General features: G+C 38.6%; 1 protein-coding gene across 1 annotated transcript in view; it reads left to right on the top strand.

Annotated features, from left to right (window-relative positions):
* The window catches only part of Plcxd3 (phosphatidylinositol specific phospholipase C X domain containing 3), a 168,686-nt gene that overhangs the window by 87,670 nt on the left and 57,335 nt on the right, over positions 1-23,681 (top strand). Inside the window, exon 2 of the mRNA XM_028875577.2 lies at positions 17,534-18,242. Within this exon, the coding sequence (XP_028731410.1) occupies positions 17,534-18,242 (709 nt within the window). The remainder of the gene's footprint in view (positions 1-17,533; positions 18,243-23,681) is intronic.

The following is a 23,681-nucleotide window of genomic DNA, read 5'->3' as shown; positions in this document are numbered from 1 at the left end:
CTATTCTCAGGCTCATTCACTTGCTATCTGTATTGTGTAAGTATAAAATAAATAACTCATAACCAGAAAGGCTTTAATTATTTGCAATATTGTATGACTGAGTGCTAACTCCCAAATTAACCATAAACTCTAACCACTGTGGTCTGACATATTGGCATGGTTCTCTCTTATTATATTTTTATTTTGCTTTGCTTCCATCTGAACCTTGTATCATTAGAAAAAAAAATACATTTCGTGGGAGATTAATTCAGCACACATTGTTTCCTTTTTCCTTTTTTTTTCTAAATATTCCACAAAAGAGTTAGAACATGCTACATATATTTGACCACATTTTAAAATCCAGTCTGGATAAACTCTACCAGAGGACAGTATAGAATAGATATTCTTGTAAAATAAAAAGTCTTAGAGAGAGGGAAAAAGAGAACTAAAGAGACAGAAAGACAGAGAGACAGAGGAAGAAAGAGATAACGAGAAAGGGAGGGAAGGGGGGCAGAGGAGAGAGAGACATGGGTGCGCAGACCAGAGAGACACCCCAGTGGGTAAGGTGCTTGGTGCCAAGCTTGAACACTGGAGTTTGAGCCCCAGAACCCTCATGGGACAAGAAGAACACTGACTCTAGCAAAAATGTTCTTTGACCTCCATATGTACATGAAAGTGAATGAATGAGTGTTGAGAGAGAGAGAGAGAGAGAGAGAGAGAGAGAGGAGGAAGGAGGGAGGGAGGGAAGAAGGGAGAGAAGGAGGGAGGAAGGAAGGAAGGAAAAAACTTCCATTATCAGTGTGTGTCACAGAGGGCAGTCATTTAGACTGTTTGAAGATCATGCAACACTATGACAAAGCATTGAAGAGGTTATCTAATTCATTTGCTGTCTTCCCGTCCGTTTACATCCATGATTAATGCTGTACATGAGCAATCCCAGTGCAATAATTACCCAACAATTTATAACATATATGTTTGAGAGTATTTTGAGAATATATGCATGTTCTATCAGATTGATGAGACCAAGCATCCTCTAGCATCAAGGCAATGCTGTGCAGAATCAACTTGTGATAGACCCAGGTGTCGTTCCCATGTTTCGGGATTTAGAAAGCATTCTATATGTGTGCAGTCATCTGACAAATGTAGGTCATTATCCTGCTGCAAAGTTGGAAAGTGAGAGGGGTGTAGGAGAAAAAGACAGTCAAAGACATGATGTTCCCTGCACAGCTACATCTCAAATCTCAAAAACGGGAAGAAAATGGAAGTCAGGAAGGAAAGCAAAGGAAAAATCCCCAAACCCCAAACACTTCTTCCATAAGGAAAAAGGCCCAGCTGTTGGCAGGAAGTGGCGTTTTGTGAGCTCATGAGAGAATCAAAGGCTTGTATTTCAAGGAGACTTTCTTCTTTTCTGTAGCACAAACATGATTAAGGGTAATGTATGTTGTTTTAGGGTTTCATTATTCATAAAAGAAAAGTAAATAGTACTGTACATGCAAGACAAAAATAAATAAATAGTTGGACTTCAGAGGCCTTCTGGCTCTCAAATCTAAGAATTTAATAACTGGACGTGTTTCCAGGGTTGTTTTCATCTTATGGGGAAAAAAAAACTCAATAGGATGCTTTGTTTTGCTTCATTTCAGAACAGGTGGTTTTAGTGATACGGGTTTAGCTTTAGTGAACATTTCCCCCTCCTTCCTCTAGAGCATTCATTCTATGCCTAGGCAATCAGAGCTGCTCTTTTAGCCATAGATACCAAGGTTACCCCAAACTCTGTACTGACAGTGAAAGACGTGACTTCTTTTTTTTTTTAATCAGCATCTTATAAAATCAACTACTAAGGAAGAAGGAAGAAGCCTGGGCTGACTGCCTGGCAAGCACACAGCCCTACACCTCTTTCTCTTAGCGTGTGTGTTCACACACACACCTTCTGAACCTTCTCTGCTTCTCCTTCAATGGCTGCCGAATGGTGTGCGGTTGGCGCTCCCTGTCACAGGAACGCAGTGTTTGGGGAAGAGGTGTTCTGCATTGGGCTGCCCTGTACTTGAGGACCCTTATGAGTCTTGAGTGGAGGAGAAGCTGTGGGTGACAGCTCTGGACATTAGAGGAGCCAGCACTCCCAGTGAGAACCTGGAGTGCCTGAGCACAGGGAGAGCCTTTCCCAGATAGAGAGGTTTGGCCCTGTGACACCTAGCACAGAAAAAAGCAGCTTGTGCGCTAAGGAATGAAAAGGGAGAAGAGCATGCAACAAATTATCTATCCATACTACCCTGGAACCAGCACCAATGTTTTCTTTGCATAATTCTAAAATTTTATCGCAGCCATGGGCATTTACAGTCACTGTGGATGCATTCTTTCCCCATTTTGGTGAAATATTTGGTGAATGCCACTTATGTGCTGAGATCTCAGGGCTCCATGGTAAAGGTAGAAACACTGACCCAGAGTGATAGTAAAGCTAATGCTTCTCAGTTGTTTTCTTAGGGAATCATCTTTTGTATTTACCAATTGATTTATTTTATAATCATCATAGATAGTTTTATTAGTCCCATTGATAGATGAGGAAATTGAGATGAACAGAGGTGATACTATTACAGATGATACTATTACAGAGAAAGATACTATTTTATGTAACAGTTATTATGTATCTATTAATAAATAGTCATTAAATGTCTCTCACATGCCAACCACTGGGCTTTTTTTGGAAATACAGAAGTAAGTAAGACAGACCCATTCTTTTTTTTTTTTTTTTTTTTTTTTTTTTTTCGAAGGTTTCTCTGTTGTTTGCCTTTCCTGGGCTCACTTGGTAGCAGGCTGGCTCGAATCACAGAGATCCACCTGCCTCTGCCTCCCGAATGCTGGGATTAAGCGTGCCACACTGGCTACAGATCCATTCTTATTTTCATGGAATTCAGTATCTATGTGGGTGACAGAAAACAAGCAATCAAAAATAAACTCCACTTATAGCTTGGAGTTAGCTATAAATGCTGAGAAGAAAACATGACTCAGTCATGTCTTACAGACAAAGAGCAAAGGATTGGATAAGTTAGATGCTTTGGAGACAGTGGTTTATTTAAAGACACAGAGTCTAAGTTGAGACTTGAATATGAAGGTTAAGAGGCAATGGGGATCCCAAAGGCAAGACTAAGTGGGAATGAACTTAGTGTGTTCAAGATGGAGAAATAAGTCAAGTGTGGCTGGTGCTGCGGAGAGAGGTCCACCCTGGATAATCACTACCAAAAAGCGACTGAAAATACCCTTTCTTTTAATTTTATCCAACAGTTCTGGGGCAGAACCAGACACCTTCTGTGACAAACAGATTTCTATGGGTTTTATTATAAATAAATCAGGCATCTCTTTTAGGTCCAGATATTCCACCCTTCTTAAGCTGCCCAGGACCTTGGAGGTTGAGGTAGAGCAGAATGCCACAAGGAACCAGGTGGTTCTCTTCCAAATCATTCCGTTTGAGTCAAGTCCTTTTTGAATTCCCCTTTGAGCTACGCCAAAATTGTCAAGACCAATTATTGATAAAATGTGCCATTTCCCTCTCTATTTGTTACATTTCTTTTGCAGACAAATCTTCACCCTGCACTTTATTATTTAGTCATCATTGATTCATCCTTCTCCCTGACTCACTGCATCTGGAAGGGGGATCATTCTGAATCTGGAAATAAAAATACCTGAAAGATAATGCAGTTTGATGGTCTCAAGAGTGAGAGGGATACACACTACACCTTGTTCTGAGGTTTATGGCCCTGAGTTTAGATGCTCCATTAGGAAATATACAATCCACTATCAGAACTCTTGTGAGTATCAAGAAATGGTTCCATAAAGTTTAGCAAAATAAAAGTTGATTATAGAAACATACTAATGTTTCATTAATTGAAAATAATCAGCCCAGTTCTCTGTAGATGTAACCAACCATCTTATTAAATAAGAAACACAGAACCAATGTAAAAGAGAAAGCTAAGAGGTCAGAGCTCAGAGCAAAAATCTCACCCTTCCTCCTGTGGTGGTCCTAGCTCTCCGAAAGAGAGCTACTTCCTGTGTGTATGTCTTTTCATAGTCTTTTTGTTCTGCCTTCTCATTGGTTGTAAACCCAAACATGTAATTGCCTCATCACTGCCTGTATGTACAGCCCCCCAGGTCTTAAAGGCGTATGTCTCCAATGCTGGCTGTATCCCTGAACACACAGAGATCTACCTAGCTCTTCTACCAAGTGCTGGGATTAAAGGCGTGTGCCACCACCGCCACACTCTTGCTATGGCTCTAATAGCTTTGACCCCTGGGCAACTTTATTTATTAACATACAATCAAAATCACATTTCAGTACAATTAGAATACCACCACAGTTCTCATTTTTGATACAATATTTAATAAATAACACAAATCATGAACATTATAATACCATCAAAACTTGGAAGTCTCTCATATAGACATAACTCAGGTTACATATGCAAAAATATGTACATCAACATGTACGCATGTTTGTGTATGCATGCTGGTATCTCTATTCATGTGTGTGTGTGCAAGTATCTGTATAATGTAATTATCTGAATTGATGTGTGTCCATGTATGCTTGCATATATCTGTCCCTGACACTATAGATACTGAAAATTAGAATGCACAAGAGACAGGATTCAGGAGAAAAGACCATTTCACAGGCAGCTGATTAGCAAAGAAATGTCTTGATAGCTCACTATTCCAAGAGTGGTGGCTGGGGCATGGTATTCACAATATATGGGAGCTTTTAGAAGTGCAGAATCTCATGCCTCACCCAAGACCAATTAGTCAGATTTTAACAAGCTCCCACGTGAATCAGATGTGCATTAATATTGGTGAAGTATTGTCTAAATGGTTGCACGTATTTGAGGTTTTGTTCTCACCCTTCGCATTTGCTAGTAATTTCCTCTAGAAGGTGACATTCCACTCAGGACTGAACTACTGTTTTATCTGAAGGTGTCATGGGCAGTTTATAATAGTATTTATCATATTTTGTGATAATAATGCTTTCCCTGCCTGTTTCTCCTCACTGTAATATAAATACCACAAGATCCAGATAATGCTTGTATACTGTTTTACTTCCTAATGCATGATATATAGCAGATGTTCAGTAATTATCTATCAGATGCTCAGTTCTTCAGAGGAGGGAGCAAGTGAGTCATTGGAAACACTTGATAGGATTAACAACCCTTCCCCTTCTCTTTTTCTTTTCTCTTTCTTTCTTTCTTTCTTTCTTTCTTTCTTTCTTTCTTTCTTTCTTTCTTTCTTTCTTTCTTTCTTTTTTTTTTTTTTTTCAAGACAGGGTTTCCCATGTAGTTTTGGTGCCTGTCCTGGATCTTGCTCTGCAGACCAGGCTGGCCTGAACTCACAGAGATCCATCTGCCTCTGCCTCCTGAGTGCTGGAATTAAAGGCGTGTGCCACCGCCCCTTCCCCTTCCTACCTTTGTTTTGTTAATCTTTCTCCCAGTCCCTGCCTATTCATAGCCACATACACGATCCCACTACAGTATCATGTGTCCACTAGGTGCTGAGATTATTTAATGATTTTTAAAAGAGTAAGATAAATATTCTCCAGCAAAATGTGTGTGACACAGGACTTCTGGAGTAGAAATAGAGATCAATGACTTTATTTTAGTCTGAAAGACTTATTCACTTGGAAATCAGCCAGGCCAATCAAAAGACATTCAGCAGCAGCAACAACAACAAAAACACAAGTAGTTATATGCACTAAGTGCCAAACTATGGATTCTATTGATTTTCAATCCCAGTCAAAAGTGATCCTTCATATGTCAGAGTCCTGTTGTTGTGTGCACATACAGTGTAGAACAGCATGGTGGAAAAGCACGTGTGAGATAAGCTGTGTGGAGGGGAAGGTGGGCATTGCAGGCAGAGAGGACTAATTCAGAGTACTGGTGGACTCTGGAAATTATCCACCTATAAGGTTTTCACTAAGGCAAGCTGTCTCTCCTTGGTTACTACTGTTGTCTTAAACCGTATAATTCTTTATTGTAGAGGCTCCTTAGGTATTATGTGATGTCTATTGGCCTCCTTTACTCATCATTTGCTAACAGCAGCCCCTTTGTGTTGTAACAACCAGAATGTCTCCTTAGGTGTTCAAATACCCCTGAATCAAAATCACCCTTGGCTAAATACCACTGCCGCAGTGGGCTCAAGTGCGGAGGTCTGTTCCTATTTCGCACTATCTGACAAATGGTGCTATTGGGTCTTTGTAATTCAATATAGATTTTCTCCAAGTCCCAGTATCTTTCCTTTGTAAAAGGTCTTTTTCCCAGTGTTGCAATTCTGGGTTAGAGGGTTGTGACGTGTTATTATTAGGTTAGCAGTGCACTGCAGAGCAAAGCTTCAGGGCGTGAGTCCATTTGAGTTAACGCTGAGCAGCGCCAGCAGTGAGCGTGTTGCACTGGAAAGGGAGAGGTCCGCAATGGCTGCTTTGCAGGAAGTTGGAAGTAACTTAGCAATATTCTATTTCTTGGAGTCTTTCTATGGCTTTTCTTATAGATCTATTGATAATTTTGAGAGAGAAATTCAAATGCATGGGAGAGTTGATAGGAGGCAGCAAGGATGGCAGTTTTCTGCCCCTTGACTGGGAGCCATTGCTCTTAAATGATTTGCCATGAGCTCATCTCTATTGGCTTAGTAAAAGGATCCAGGAAGTGTATCGCCTTCTCGATGAATATTGAGCATCCTTACTCCTGGGAGGCATCAGTGTAAGAGGACTTCCAAATTTAGCATCTGGAACCCTGGACCAAATTACCAAAGTAAGATAATCTACCTCTTTCACTTATGGTCTCTGGGGTGGGCTAAAGAAGGAGGATTCAAACAAATGAACTTACAGACTTGCCCAAAGAAACATTGAAGTTGAAGCATGCTAATGTTGACTTTGCAAAAGGATTCACCTCAGTGCTTTACCAGATATGTCAGGTTTAATATTTTAAAATTCATTTTCCATGCACCTATTCTTTCAGATAAAGTGTGCACATTAAATTACAACTCTGTCATTTAATTATTTGTTTGATTCTACAAGTATTTGATATGTGATACATGTTCATTATCTTTGTTGACAAAAAAAATATATCTTTTATTTTTAATCCAAGACCCAGTCATAGACTGGAAGATTAAGTCAAGAGCATGTGTCAGAAATGAGAAATAATCCTTCCTATTTAAGGTTTTAGTCACAGTCTTCCAAAAACACAAACAACTGATTGGTTTAATAAGTGCGATAAACAAAAATTAATGAGATTAATTATAGACTGTCAGGTGAGAAAAAAGTGATTACTTTTGAAAGATTTTAATTTTTTTTCTTGTGGGGTTGAACACACATAGTCACAAATAGAGAGTCCCAATTACCTTCTACGCTGAAGAAAAGTAATTTGAGTATGAATATTATTTTGTAATATGTTTACTTTCTCCCCATCGTTACATTGATAAAAGAAGTAGATTGTATAGTGTTTTCAGGCATGTTACCTGTTGAGAGGGCAGTGCATTGAGGTCAGAGTCCTCTGTGATCTCAGTCAGGTGGGCAGCATCAGAGAGGGTGGTTTTTAGGGATTCAGGAGAAGGAATCAGGGACTGAAGCAGATGTTCAGCACTCCACAGACTGGTGTTGAAGGAGCACCAAGGAACAGTAGCTCAACAGACTAGGGTCCAGTGATCAGTCTAGCCTTCAGTGATGGCATGTCCGAATCCTCAGGGAGTAGGGCATTGTAAACGCAAACAGTTTCATTAGGGGAGCTGGATACAAGGTAAATTGCTGGGTCACAAAGTCTATTAGTGGAAAGATGGGAAGCAGGGGGAACTTGCTGATGAATGAAGGGCTGGAAGCATATACCTTTTTCTCTCAGATTAAATCCAGTCTGGAGACTGAGGCAGGCTAACATTTGAGGAGGAAGTCTGAACTGTGACAACAGGGATGATTGGGAACCTGTTAATCTTGGTCAAAGTGGTGCTTGAGAGCTGTTTTAGTGATCTACACAAGACACCAGGCTGCTTGTATTGGGATGAAAAGAAAGAAACAGCTCTGAGAGAGGATATTTATTTTAAAACAGTAATTACTTCAACACAATGCAACTTGAAGACTGTGTGGCTTGAGAGACAGTAAACAAAAGTTGAAGACAAACTCAAGGAAAAACCAGAAGTTGGTGTGATAATTACATATTGCTGGTAGAAACAGGGAAGGACAGGTCTAGAAGTACACTGAGCTCTGTTTGGGACATTTAAATTCAAGATATAAATAGAGCAGTAAAAATTTACGTTCCTTAAAGATGGGGGCTCTGGAATTCAGTCCAAAGTAGATGGTGTTGATTTTTAACTCATCCATAGAAAGACAAAGAAACTAGAAAATGGATGAGATCAACAAAAGGAATTGAGAAACTTAAGGTCTTAGTTAAATACACTTTTAAATTGCATCTGAAAGAACAAGAGAAAATGAGGGAGATTGAGAGGGGACAATGGCAAGGAAAGAAGAAGAAACTAGGTGTTTCTGTGTCCTAACAGCTCTCTCAGGGGAGGGGGTGAGAAGGCGGTGCAGCATCAATGGCACGGACACCAGGAGTCAGGTGAAAGGCAAACAGCAGACTCATTTATTCAGTAGTGGGAAAAGCCTTATATACCCTCCTCCCAGCACCCAGGCTATGTCAGATTTGGTGACATTGTGTGGTCGTCCCACAGCGGCTGGGCCTGATCAGGACCTCTGACAGCACCTGTTGCTAGGCCCTCAGGCAGACTCCAGGTTGGCCCATAAGGAAGTGTGTTATGTGCATGCCTTGGCAACTGGTCTGAGCCAATTTCCTCCACCCTATGGGCCTGTATTACTACATATACTAGGGAAATTTTAAATATTCTAAGATGTATACCAGCATCAAGTGCCTCAGAATGGCTGAACAGAATATCCTGATTTTTTTAAAAAAATTTTTTTTTTTATTTTGTGACATTAGCCATGTGCCTACCAGGCTCTGCGGCCAGAGGTATGTGACACACACCTCTGTGTGTCACAGAGGTGACAGGCAGGTTGTCCTTCACAGTCATCTGCAATGTTCTTAAGGTTCACGTAGGCTGTAGTACTCATTAGCCTTATCTCAGTAAGAGAATGGACCAGAGTTAATAAAGAGAAAGCCACACTAGTCTTCACCAACTGATCACCTGAGATGGTCCAGTCAAATTCAGTAAGAGGAAGAAGGCCTGATGATGCTGTGCAAAGTGGCCCAGCCTGGCCTAACATGTAAAAATGATTATTAATAGATGTAGTTATTTCCCTTCTGTAGTGTTTCCTTTGCAAATCATTTTGACCCATTGATACAGATAAAATACTTTTGTGCTTATATTGCTGGATGCTGGAATGAGCCCAGAGATTAGTTTTTTATTTTTTTTTTTTCGCTAGTGAATCAAATAATAAGTGAAGAAAAAAAAAAAAAAAAAATCAGTAGTGACATCCAATACCCAGTGACAATTAGAAATTGTTATAGACAGATGAACTGTGAAGCTGAGGGAGGAAAGTCCACCATGATTGCTAAAAGGGCTTCCTCACACAGGAAGAAATGAAGTTAGGATTTGGACTTACATTTTGGAAAGACAAAAGGGAAAACTTCATTCCAGATTGCCTTTCTCCTGGAGCATGGAAGCAATCACCTTTGTTCTGTCCCAGAAAAATGATCACAAAAGTCCACCCTTTGATGTCTTCACCCAGGAGTCATGTTTGGATCATAGAGGAAGATGACACTCATGCTTCCCTATCACTGTGATTATATAACAATCAGGTTATCAAGTATCCAGGAAAATTGCTGCCAGAAGCAGGATTCTTGGAAGTGAAGATGGAGTCTTATGTCCTGGGCAGTTGCAAGCAAGCTCAGTGCTCTGCAAGGGTAAAGATGGATGGGATTTTTACTGTGACACTGTCAGAGCCTGGATTTAATGGTAAAGCTGTGGCTGTTGGAACTGAATAGTTATGCACCTTTCAGACATTGACTTGCTGAAGTTGACTTCAGTGCATATTGAACTCATAATTTTGTTTGAAATGAAGCTATGGTCAAACACAGATAGCAACCAAAAGTTCATCTGGAAGATTATGCAAAAATAATACTGGATGTATATTGAAGGAAGAGCACTAGAAAATAGTCTATATCATACACTAATTTTATTAATATAGTGGATGTGAGTCAGTCAAATGTTGTTCAAAACAACAATAAATGGGCTAATTTTTTCTTTTGTTTTACACTTGTGAATTTTGGACACATGTTGTCTAGGACTCTAATTCCCAATAAATATTTCCAAACATGAATTCTGAAAATTCAGTATTTCCCATCTTTCCATCCCTATGAGCTTGTACAGCCACCATGTGTATACTTGCGCAGACAGCATGTGCTTAGTCTTAAGTGGATGGATGTTTCCCTAGTTATAACAATATAAAAACAAGCAGCAATTTAAACTTAAATTACTGTTATCTTTATGGTACTATATAGTATTTATTTATAGTCCTATTATGGTAGTCACCCACTCCTTATAATAATCTTGTGAAGCAAAGTATTTTAATTAATACAGAAAATAAAAGCCATATCAATGACCAATGACCTGATAACTCTAGAGTGTTAAGCCATGAATCTTGGCCCTACTCTTCCAACATCTCCTTCAATGTTGCCTATGGCATATTACATTGCCTAGTGTATTTTAATCAAAGACTTATTTAAATGAATGAATTTCTTAGAGTATCCAGCTTAGAAACTAGTGTATTTTGATGCCAGATTTTACACATCACTTTTATTTGTCAAACAACCACATATAAACCTTGATAATCATCCAGTACAGTTAAACTACAGAAAGCTATTTTACTTAGGCTTATAGAATACTTACTTAGTTTTTTCATATGTTTGTTTCAAATATGAAAAGAACTTTTTTGGCTTTTCAAGACAGGGTTTCTCTTTGTAGTTTTGGTCCTCAGGAAGCAGAGCCAGGTGGATCTCTGTGAAAAGAACTTTTTTAGTGATATTTTTAATCATCATATGGATTTGTTGTTTATCATACCAGAAATTAAAAACTTAAATAAATATGAATAGTAAAGTTCAGTAAGCCAGGAGATAAGATAGAATATTAGGAAACTTAATTAATCAAAGGAAGAAAGAACAGATTAAAAATAGGGATGAGGAACAGATGGGTCAATAGTAAAATTGTAGCAAAAATAGCTCATTTGTCTCACTGAGGCAATCCCATTCAAGAGCAGACATTGTTTGAGTAGATATAGAGCCAACTCCAAGGAATGTATTATATGCAAGAACCCCCTTCCATATAAAGACAGGAGGATGCTAAAAGGAAAAGGCAAAAATGTGATGCTGACCTAACATCTAGCACTAAGGATATAATCAAGGGAGAGGAGGCATGTTGGAAAGATTAATGCATTCAGAAGGAACAATATTTATAAATGCCTATTAATAAAGGTTCAGAACCTAGAAAGAAAAAAAAAAAAAGACTGTCTTAGTCAATATTCTATTGCTGTGAAGAGACACCATGACCATGGCAATTCTTATCAAAGAAAGCATTTAATTGGGGCTGGCTTGCAGTTTCAGAGGTTTAGTCCATTATTGTTATGATGGGGAACATGGCAACATACAGGCAGACATGCTGCTGGAGGAGCGGAGAGTTCCACATCAGCATCTACAGACAACAGGAAGAAGAGTGAGCTGCTGTGACTGGCTTGGGCTTCTGAAACTGCAAAGCCCATCCCTAGAGGCACACTACCTCCAACAAGGCCATACCTACTCCAACAAAGTCACACCTCCTAATCCTTCTCAAGTTATACCACTCCCTGATGTCTAAGTATTCAAATATATGATCCTATGAGGACCATTCTTATTTATAATAATAGTAATAATAATAATAATAATAATAATAATAATAATAAATTGTGATTGATTTTAAAACTCCTTTCTTTGTAATTAACAAAATAGAAAATTAATAGGAATGTGAAAGATTTGAGCAAAATTATCCACCAAATCAACCTGATGAACATTTTGAGTATACTCAGTAGCAACAGAATAAACATTCTTCCCAACTATACATGGAAAGTCACCAAATAAAATAAAGGTGACTACATATTAAAAGATGGAGCCAGACATTGGTGGCGCATGCTTTTAATCCCAGCACTTGGTAGGCAGGGGCAGGCGGATCTCTGTGAGTTCAAGGCCAGCCTGGTCTACAAAACAAGTTCCAGGACAGGCTCTAAAGCTACACAGAGAAACCTTGTCTCAAAAAACAAAATAATAATAATAATAATAATAATAATAATAATAATAATAAAAGATGGAAATTACAATAAGGGTATAATGGTAAACTTCTGTAATCCCAGAACTCAGGAAGCTGAGTTCGATGTCAGCATGAGACATACAGAGCTCCAGGATATCCTGGGTTACATGATCCTGTCTCAAATAAAATAATTCTACATGGTATGAATGTTCTCTGATTTAAATTAAGATAAAATAAAAATAAGAATGAACATCTACTTGATTATATATAAGTATTATATATAAGAAAATAAAACATAAAATAAATTACCCAGAATATAGCAAAGAATATACCACAAAGCAAAATTTGGAGGATGTTGCTAAAGCAACACTTCAAGAAAAAGATAGGACATTAAATGGCTACATTCAAGGGTAACAAAGCCTGAAAATTAGGGCACGTGCCTTAAGGGCTACCTAAGAAGTGTTACGACCATGCTGCCCGACTGAGGAAAGTAATTGTCAAATGGAGGAGAAATTAATCAAAGTGTCGATTTTGAAAGATGTGAGAAAACAGCCTCTTAGAGTTGAATTACTAAGGGCCAGAGCAAACCCAGGTATGTGGAGAAGTCTGCATTTGTAGAGGGGGTGTCAGCCCTATGCTGAGAAGACAGGACAAAGCCAGCCCCAAACAGCAAGGGTTGCTTTAGGTTTAGGTTGTTAGTCTGAGGTCGAGTATGACAGATGTCAGGAGTCTGGGAACACAAAGACAGCACAGAACAAAAGATTAAATCACAGACTACAGATGATCAACAAAGGAGGAGAGCTTTTCCTGTTTTAAAGAGACAAGGGTAGGACAACTTTTTTCTGTCTCTTTTTCAGTGGTCATAAAGTATGGCTTCTATTTTTAAGGTCAAACCAATAGAAAAGAGTTCAGTGAAAACATTGGCATTGGGAAAGATCATTCTAAATAAAATTTAAAGTCATTAAGCTATTGCCTTTGGAGAAAGCCCAATTTAGGTTATTTACCCCACACCAATGCATGGACTGTCCTTTGTATGAACTGATTTAACTCTTTTCCCAAATAATACCTACAGAATGAAGCAGTCCAAGTCCACCACCCCCAACAGTTGCTTTTTATGTGCCATGGAGCCACCTAGCTTAAAAGGAACATTGGCAAGGACATCAGTTGTTTCTTTCAGTGTAATTTGAACTTTTTTTAATTGTTAACGTTCTCTTTTTTTTTTTTTTTTTTACCTCAATGACATACTTTCTTTGAAGGCCAACAAACAACATAATCTTAAAACCATTTTTTTAAATTTTCACATGATTTTCAAAATTGATTGTTTTCATATTAAAATATATTTACTATGTAGTCCATGATAGAAAGGTGTACCTAAAGTAGCAATGAAATGGATGAGATCTACATGAACAACATGGACGTATGTGGGGGTAATGAAGGGCAAGGTTCGAGGGAAAGAGAGCTTAGGGGAGCAGGAGATTCCCAGCTGGATCAAGAACAGAGAGGGAGAACGAGGAATAAAAGACCATGATAAAGGAAGACCACATGAGAATAGGAAGAAGCAAAGTGCTAGAGAGGTCCCCAGAAATCCACAAAGATACCCCAACAATAGACTGCTGGCAATGGTGGAGAGACAGCCCGAACTGACCTTCTCTGGTGATAGGATGGCCAAACACCCTAATTGTCATGCTAGAAATCTCATCCAATGACTGAGGGAACCGGATGCAGAGATCCATGGCCAGGCCCCAGGTGGAGCTCCAGGAGTCCAATTGGCGAGAAAGTAGGCGAGTTTGTATGAGCGAGAATTGTTGAAACCAAGGTTGGAAAAAGCACAGGAACAAATAGCCAAACGAATGGAAACACATGATCTATGAACCAATAGCTGAGGAGCCCCCAACTGGATCAGGCCCTCTGGATAAGTGAGACAGTTGATTAGCTTGATCTGTCTGGGAGGCATCCAGGCAGTGGGACTGGGTCCTGTCCTCAGTGCATGAACTGTCTGTTGGGAACCTGGGGCTTATACAGGGACACTTGGCTCAGCCTGGGAGGAGGGGACTGGACCTGCCTGAACTGAATCTACCAGGTTGAACTCAATCCTCAGGGGAGTCTTTGCCCTGGAGGAGATGGGAAGAGGGGGTGGGCTGGGGAAAAGAACAAGGAAATCCATGGCTAATATGTAAAATTAAATTAAATTATATATATAAAAAAGAAAAGTCATGAAGAAGAATGAGATAATGGGGCTACCCTTCCCTGAGGATAGAAATGCAGTTAATGGTTGTTGGGGGATGTAGAGGCATTTTTTCCATCCTGTAGCCTCTAATTAGGTGTGAATGATATTTATTTATGATGCTATAAGCAGCTGCAATAAATGCAGTGGGATACATGTATATTAAAATATATAAAAGAAAGGAAAGAAGGAGGTTATGACATTTGCAGGCTAGTAAGGAAGAAGGTGACATATGCAAGAGTGGGGGGGAGGGAAAATGGATATGATCAAAATACACTCTATACATGTATGAAAATGTCAAAATAAAATGAAACTCATTATTATGTATAACTAATATATACTAATGAAAATTTAAAAATAGCAAAAAGAAAAAAAACACCCAAAAAGCTCATTTATAGAATAAGAAATCTAGCTATATTGGCTTTTCATTCTTTCTGATTCTAATTAATATCTTTCCTAGTCTTGGAGAAGTATCCAATATTTCCACCTTGTTTCTTGGGGAACCTTTTCTGACTTTTCTAGGATGGACATGATTATTTAACTATTTTGATCTTGCATCATTCAATTATAATTCTTCTTACATTTCTCTGTGTAGATTGATCTATAGTACAGTTTGTTCAGCTTCTTCACTTAGATCAGGAATCAGATAAACTGCTACTAAAAAATCAATATTCAGAAATTTAAATACCTATTAAAATATGCTAGTGACAGATCCAAACTTCCAATATTATTTACTCAGAAATGGCTGACATTTTCTTCCCATACCATCAACTAAAGATAAATAGATCACACAGCTTGAGATTAAATTCAACATGGCATTTCAGTTTGTTTGGATTACCTTTTATTGTTGAAAAAGTCTAAAAACTCTGAAATGTTCTCTGTTCTAAGCCTTAAAGGTCACAAATTTCTGAATATTAGAGTAAATTTACAAATTATTTTATCACAGAATGTTCTACAGTATCCAAAGTTGATACTCTCTGACGTCTGTCTATGTGCAGTTTCAGCTCTGCAAAGATTAATGGTTATACACATGCATGGAGACAGGATACACACAGGTACAGATATAGAATTCAGACAGGATTAATATTGCATCCCTGGAAAAATGTGCCAAATATATTATTTGACAAATGCCCTGAGATATTACCTCCATAAAATTAGATGTGTCTATGTGTGTGTGTGTGTGTGTGTGTGTGTGTGTGTGAGAGAGAGAGAGAGAGAGAGAGAGAGAGAGAGAGAGAGAGAGAGAGAGAGAGAGAGAGAGAGAGAATGTATACATGCATGCATGCCTGTGTGTGAGTGTTTTAAGTTTTAGGTTGTAGAATTCAAAGATCTACAAAAACAATCAGTTCATTGTGAGACCTACATCAAACTCAAGGCAACAAAGTGAACTTAAGAGAAAGCTAAGTGACAGATGGGGAACAATGGCTCAGGGACAAGGTGAAAGAAAGCGTGTCACAGTTGGAAGCCCATCTGCCTTTTCTGGTGTGTGAAGTATTCAGGATGCATGAATTCCATTTCAATGATTCAATAACCATGACCAAAATCTACAGGGAAGATGAGAAGGAAAAACCCAACCTTGAGATCATTTTCTTTATAGGTCCTGATCTCATGCCAATAGTACTTTGTACTTACAAGCAAATAATAAACACATCATTGCATATGATTGCTTGACACTTATGACTTCCCCAGATAAATAACTAAACAAATACCTCTTCTATTCTGATGGAAGGAATTCTTAAAAAATTGAAAATCACTTCCACAGAGAGGCTTTTCTGTTGAGAGAAAAGATCTTTGAAGAATGGTTCTATGGGTTAATTTTTTTAAGCACAGTAAGTTGTATTAATTTACAAGAAGTCCCATTGTTTATTCAGTATGAAAAAAACAGCTGGGCAGTGGTCGCACGCCTTTAATCCCAACACTCGGGAGGCAGAGCCAGGAGGATCTCTGTGAGTTCGAGGCCAGCCTGGTCTCCAAAGCGAGTTCCAGGAATGGCGCAAAGCTACACAGAGAAACCCTGTCTCGAAAAACCAAAAAAGGAAGAAAAGAAAAGAAAAAAGCATTTGCTCTCATCTTAGTTCACAACTGGCCAAGTACAAGACCGGGAGTGAAGTTAATGGTACTATCTCCTTCCTTCTCCTTCCTTCATCTCCTCACCTCTCCTCTGCTTTTGCTTAGAACAAAAGGAACTGGTGCATTGGTTCCCTTGCTGTAACGACAAAACACCATATAAAAGCACCTTAAAGAATGGGGAGCTTAGCCGGGCGGTGGTGGCGCACGCTTTTAATCCCAGCACTCTGGAGGCAGAGGCAGGCAGATCTCTGTGAGTTCAAGGCCAGCCTGGGCTACCAAGTGAGTTCCAAGAAAGGCGAAACCGTGTCTCAGAAAAAATCAAACAAAAGAATGGGGAACTTATTTTGACTCACAGTTTGAGTGACAGTGAAGGACAGCAGTGAGCTCTGCTCGAGATGTGGCAGCAGGAAGATAGAACAACTGGTCACAGAGCATCCAGAGTCAGGAAGCAGAGAGATGAACGGGATACTCCAATCCCCCCATCTCTCTCTTTCACTTTTTATTTAGTCTAGAGGCCCCAGACCACAACATGCTACTGCCCACATTCTGGGCTGATCCTCCCATATCAGTCAACTGTCTTTGCAAACATTCTGGGTGATTCTCAAATCCTGTCCCATTGACAAGATTAACCATCACAGATGGTAAAACTGAAGACAAAGTATTTAGTTCTTGCGAGTACATCACACTTCATGAATCCTTACTTACACTGCTGGTGTAGAAAGCTTATCCTTGTAAGTGTGGCAAGTTTAGTTTGTAGCAGATGATTATATGAATTTTGAAGTAATGACTTGAAGAATATCATTTACTATTTTATCACCCATTTCATCAACTCAAATGTTCTCTCTCCTACACCAGACCATTCAAAGGAGCCCACAAGATATGGTCATTAAATAAGTATTTCACTGTGGTTCTTTTGACTCATCTGAGGAGAAAACAAGTGCTTTTTAGGAGGGAAAGAAGTGAGTTGTATGAAACGCTGGAAATTAACCACATTATGTCTTCTTGTTCTCCCAGGGTCCCATGATTCCTTCAGCTTCTACATTGATGAAGCTTCTCCAGTAGGCCCTGAACAGCCAGAAACTGTCCAGAACTTTGTTTCTGTGTTTGGAACTGTGGCCAAGAAGCTGATGAGGAAATGGTTAGCCACTCAAACGATGAACTTCACTGGTCAGCTAGGAGCTGGAATCCGCTACTTTGACCTGCGAATTTCCACCAAGCCCAGAGACCCAGACAATGAACTGTACTTTGCTCATGGCTTATTCAGTGCCAAAGTCAATGAGGGTCTTGAAGAGATCAATGCATTTCTCACAGATCACCAGAAAGAGGTAATATTCTTGGACTTCAACCATTTTTATGGGATGCAGAAATATCACCATGAAAAACTGGTCCAAATGCTGAAAGACATCTACGGAAACAAAATGTGCCCAGCTATTTTTGCCCAGGAAGTGAGTCTAAAGTACCTATGGGAGAAGGACTATCAAGTATTGGTCTTCTACCACAGTCCAGTGGCATTGGAAGTGCCCTTTCTCTGGCCTGGGCAGATGATGCCAGCACCCTGGGCAAACACGACAGACCCCGAGAAATTGATCCAGTTTCTTCAGGCATCCATCACAGAGAGAAGAAAGAAGGGCTCGTTTTTTATATCTCAGGTGGTGCTGACACCCAAAGCAAGCACTGTGGTCAAGGGTGTGGCAAGTGGCCTCAGAGAAACCATCACAGAAAGGTAAGTGCCCTTCAGAAAGTAAGAATTGTCTAGTAGTCTAAACTCAACTTCTGAAAAACCAAAGTGATGGAGCTAAAATTTTAGCAATGTGTATTAGTTTGCTAGGGTAACACAGTGCTACAACTGAGTGACTTAAGATATAAGCTTCCCAAGGTTCTGGTGATGGCTGACAGTTCTTATCCCACGGTTTATAGATACATCACCAACTGCACCTTCTTCTTTACATGGTCTTTCCCTGTGTGCCTCTTTTTTATATGGATAAAATGGTATTGAATTAGGATCTGCCTTGATTAATTCATCTTAACTTGGTAAGTTCAACAAGTACATCTTTCCCAAAGAAGGTCATATCCATAGAACTTTAACATATTATCTGTACTACATATCTATGTATAACAATATATATTCTGAATCCAGCGACAAGTCTAGTCCCTGGATTATAACACTTCTTTATCTGTGTAGCATTCCATTCATTAGAAGGCTCTTGCTTTGCTGTTTGCACTCTTTTTGTATAATGAATGCCATTTGATATATGACAACTATAAGAAGTAGATATTATCTTACAGATTAGGAAAAATAGGTCTAGGAAAATATAACACTTTCCCTTGGGTTTCACCAGTGAATGATGAAACACATACTCAGACCCCATTCCCAAGCCACATCTTGTGCCCTATACATTACATATTCTGCCTTTTTAAGGATTGTTCTCCCATGAGAGAACACGCCATTGATCAAGACTGGCTAACAATGTACAGTCATGATTACCAGTAAGGTATAATTTGAGACATCGCCAAAGATCTCTGTAACTTCCTCCAATGAGACTAACAGCATCCAGAACCATGCATGTTTTTTTTTTATTTCAGTTAAAATATTGAATAATGTTAACATAAGAAGAGAGTACCCACATCCTTTTTATACAATGTATTTTAATCTTTTAATTAATAGTTCAAATTGTGCTAATGAGACAGAGGATGGATGATTTGGTTAGAGTCAAAGTCTTGTATGGGAAAGAAAATGAGGAGAAAAAGCTTTCTAGCAATAATAGTGTAGGTGACCCTGTGGAATATCATGCCGTGTGGACAACGACAGTGGGAGAATTCTTTAGAAGACACGGAGATAGTTGAAACAGATTTTGTACCTAAGCTGCAGAGAACTATATCAAGTCAATGGGAGAGAGCTAGCTGTTGGCATCTGACAGTTAAGTGATCAGAAGTGTCATTTAGATAATAATTGATGCAGACTGCAAGATAAGGTAAGTGGTTTAGACCAGTTTTAGTAAGCTAGTCCACACTAAGTGATGAAGTAAAAGAAAATTTGGATGAGGATGATGTGCAATAAAGGATAGGATCATAGAGTGACTGGTTAGCTCTGTGCTAAGAATGAGAGAAGAAAGGATGAGGGTTTTGATTGACAAGCAGAATGGAGGATCATTCACCAAAGCAGAAAATAAAAAGTCTTGGGTAGGAGAAGGAGATTATGCAGTTAGAGTTTAAAAGCCATTTAAAGCATGCAAATAGACGCAGCAATTGAACATTAAAATTACAAAAACTGATTTGGAGCTGTTGGCCCTTACAGAAAGTGAGAGCCACAGGTCACCAGAGTGGAAGTAGTCTTCCTTACAGAACCATAACTTTCTTCTGTTGTTCATGTACTAGCTGGATCTCCACGTACTTTGAGATTTAAATGCAATTGCAAAACTTCCATTTCATACCTACAGCACTGCATGCCCTTTCACGTTGTTTCCTGTATTGTTCTTCTTAAGACTTGAGACCTCAGTACTGCTGCATTATTCGATACGTCAGTGATCCCACATGATCTGTCCATGTGTCCCATTGCTCCAGGCTCAGTTTCTACAGAATTTTTGGATATTACTGAAGATCTATGGATATAAGAGAAATCGCATAATCACTGTGATATACATAATTGAAAAAGTGATATTTTGTCATTAATTTTAACTCTTCTTCTGAGATACCTCCCCTGATGACATGTACATGACTCTGTATCTCAGTCAAATACCCTGTGGTGGGATCTACTCTTCCTCCCCTCCCTCTTGTTCTCACCACTTTCCTTCCCTTATACTCTAACTGCTCGTGAAAGTCTACATTCTTCTCTAGATGACTAAAGCAAAACTCACTGAGTTCCATCAAAATATCACCAAATCAAGAAAGATTTTTATCTAATAGCCCTACTTTCCACCAACACTAACTGATCTGATAAATGACTACTTGACCTCTCACCAAATTAGCAAGCAAGTGACTTATATACATATAAGAATGTGCTGTTTTAGTAATTGCATCCTATAAAGTCTCCCAAGGGTCCCACTGGAAATGGTGAAGAAACACAGGAATCTCAAGCATGAACTGATCCCATTGATCCCATTTCTTGCCATTCTGCCTCCATCTTGAAAGGAAGAAACTGTATCTTTAACTTTTATATTCTAGGCATGGCACAAGTCTTGTTATGATTTCTTCAAGTTGACAAGAGCATACCCATTTCAATATACAACGCTCTATTTACATAAACATTTGCCTATATTACAAGAGTGTTTTGCCTTCTGGCCAGGAGACATTCCATGGTTTTCCATGTTGAAAAACCCATGAAGAAGAACACACGCACAGAGTAAATGGCTTTCATTTACCTTTTTATAGCATTTTATGTACTTTGGATGCTTCTCAGTCATATTTAAACCACTTTCTAGCTATTTCTCCTCTAGTATAAAGGAGGGCTTGGGGAGGTTAAAAAAAATGTTAGGAAAGTACCGAAAATTATATTTTACACAGTTCTCCCCAGAGTCACAATGTATATTACCATATAAAAGACATTTGCAAATGTCTTGAAGAATCCTATTTAAATTTAACCAATAGTGTTTGCTATATACTTTTTTTTGAAATAATACTTGCTAAAAGCTCATGAAATTGATTGTGAAGAACTGTCTTCAGCCATCTGTTCTAACTCAGTACCTCTCACTTGCTTGAGACATATATCTGGAATAGTAGAGTGATATCCCCCCAAAAGAGAAAGATAAGCATGGGAAAAGGCAGGAAGCAAGTTCTAAAACTAGATAGGAAGACCCTAGAGTTGTGACTCATTCGTTTTGAGCTCTTTGTCCAGCCTTGAGTATCATTTGCTGAAGCCCTTCCCCACCCCTAACACCCTTACTTAAATCGAAATTATAACCATAGTGAATTCTAATTTCACTTCAAAAAAAAGAGAAAGAAATGAAAAAAAAAGGATTCAGAAAGAGAGGATCCTATAGTAGGACCAAATTTTGGCCCCTAAGATCATTCTAATGACTTGACAATAGTTTGCACATCTATCTGCCTTGTAACATGGCCACCATACTAGCGTTATGAGCATTCTCCAGCAGAGCTTCATCTTCCACACACTAGAGTCACCTGCATTTTACATTTGCATTGCTGGATTGAATGTGGTGTTAATGTGAAATCTGGGTTTCTGCTTTGTTACCTTTGGGGTAGGAGGGCAACATTCTAGCTTTCTGGACAGATACTGAGAGGAAAAAGTGACTTTCTGGCCTTGACTACTGGCTACCAAAGGCAATTTGCCTCCCTCTAAAAGAGGTAGTGAAGGGACAGCTTTGTTGCCTTTTTTTCAGATCAAGTGAAGAAACATAAAAATAGACTAATTTTTTTTCAACTATTCTATTGTGCCAACACTAGTCATCCCAAAAGTTCCACATTAGAACCAAAAGACTCAATGAACATTTATGTGATCACAGAAAAATTCACCAGGCAATCATCAGCAGTGGGACTTAAGAATCCACATCTGAAAATTCTGAAGTTTGAACTGAATCCTGCATTTGACTAACTTTTTTTTTCCTCTACAGTAATCCTTTCTAATATTTTTGGTTAATGAAACCCCAAGCACCTGAACAGAGAAGCCAGTGGTTGAAATTGTGGTTGGTATTCAGGGAAACTAAACCCAGCCTGGACCTAAGGACCTCAACTTTCAATCTAGCCATCAATTCTAAAAACTACAGATGTGTTTTCTGCCACTTCAGCAATGCCAAAAGACACAGGTTTTCATTTCTTAAAGACCTATTTTTAATTTATTTCCCAAACACCAGCTTTTACACCTCACCCCCACGGAATTCACACGTTCTTAAAAAGAAGGTGTGCATCTTGAGTCAATTCCTTTCCTAATATATGGAAGTTTATTAAACTCCTGCTTTTAAAAAAAAAAAAAAAAAAAAAAAAAAAAAAGCAAATATCACTTGTCAGATTTTTAGGAGACAATATATCTTTGTAAGTAAATTCATATTGTCCAACACACTGTATGATTATAATAATCATACCATGTTATTGTCAGTTGTCTTAAGAGGCCTCTATAGGGTGTTATACTAAACTGTTTCATGTGTATTATTTGATTTGACATTCATAAAATCTCTCAGATGTAGGCACTATTGCTATTCCATCTTTAAAATGCAAGAACTGAGTATTAGAAGTGTTAGACAACTTCCCTTCATAGCACAACTAAAAAAGTGTGTTTCCAAGACTTGAGCCCAAGCTGCTGTGATTACTGATTCCTGTTTGCATTCTTATTCTGCTCTGAACACTGTAGTTCAAGTATGTGGCAGTAGAGTCTTAAAGTCACTACACTGCATTATCTCCCTGCTATTGTGAAGCTCTAAAACGTGACTGCAATTCTGATCGGATTTCATTAACTGGTAATATCCAAACCAAATTAGGCACTATATTCAAGTGACCAAGTACAATTTAGTGTTTATTTATTGAAGGCTCTGAGGAATGAAATATATTAAGTAGTGTGAGGTGTATTAAAATCAGTAAGACACCATTGTTACCATCACATATCAAATAAATTTGAAATAGAAGAATATTCATGACCTAAATACAAATTACATAATAGTAAGAGAATTAGAGTCAAAACTTATAGATTTATAGGAATAATGCCTAGTGCCTATAAATATTTTGATTGGCTTTAAAGACAGAATGTCATTGTGACAGGCAAAGACATTTAGGGGGTGGTTACCCAGGCTGAGGAAACAGAAAGCACAGAGCACAGACATAGACCATCTTGGGGAAAATAGAGTTGATCACTATAGAGTGATTTCAATGGACCATGAAACATAAGGGAATTAGGTTACCTACTATTATGGGACCATCTAAGTTTGCTAATTGGTGCTTAGAGGAGTTAGATTCTTATACCTACACACAGATGGAGGAGGTAAGGGTGCTTGAGTATTGCATTTCAAGAAGATGGCTCAGGTCCTTGAGAAATGAAGTTTGGGATTATACAACTGGTAAGAGACTAAGAGAAAATTACATCTTAAGAATGGAGAGAATTTTTTTCAAATTGCAAATTTTCTACTTCTCTAGGAATTAGGAAGTCAAAGATCAATGGTCAAAAAAACTCCCTAAAATTTAGTCACACTGAGAAGAGCACTAAGGTTGTCTTGGAATAACT

This window comes from Peromyscus leucopus, chromosome 11 (assembly GCF_004664715.2).
Source record: "Peromyscus leucopus breed LL Stock chromosome 11, UCI_PerLeu_2.1, whole genome shotgun sequence".
In the NCBI taxonomy this organism is placed as follows: domain Eukaryota; kingdom Metazoa; phylum Chordata; class Mammalia; order Rodentia; family Cricetidae; genus Peromyscus; species Peromyscus leucopus.
This window is presented reverse-complemented; position numbering and strand designations above follow the sequence as displayed.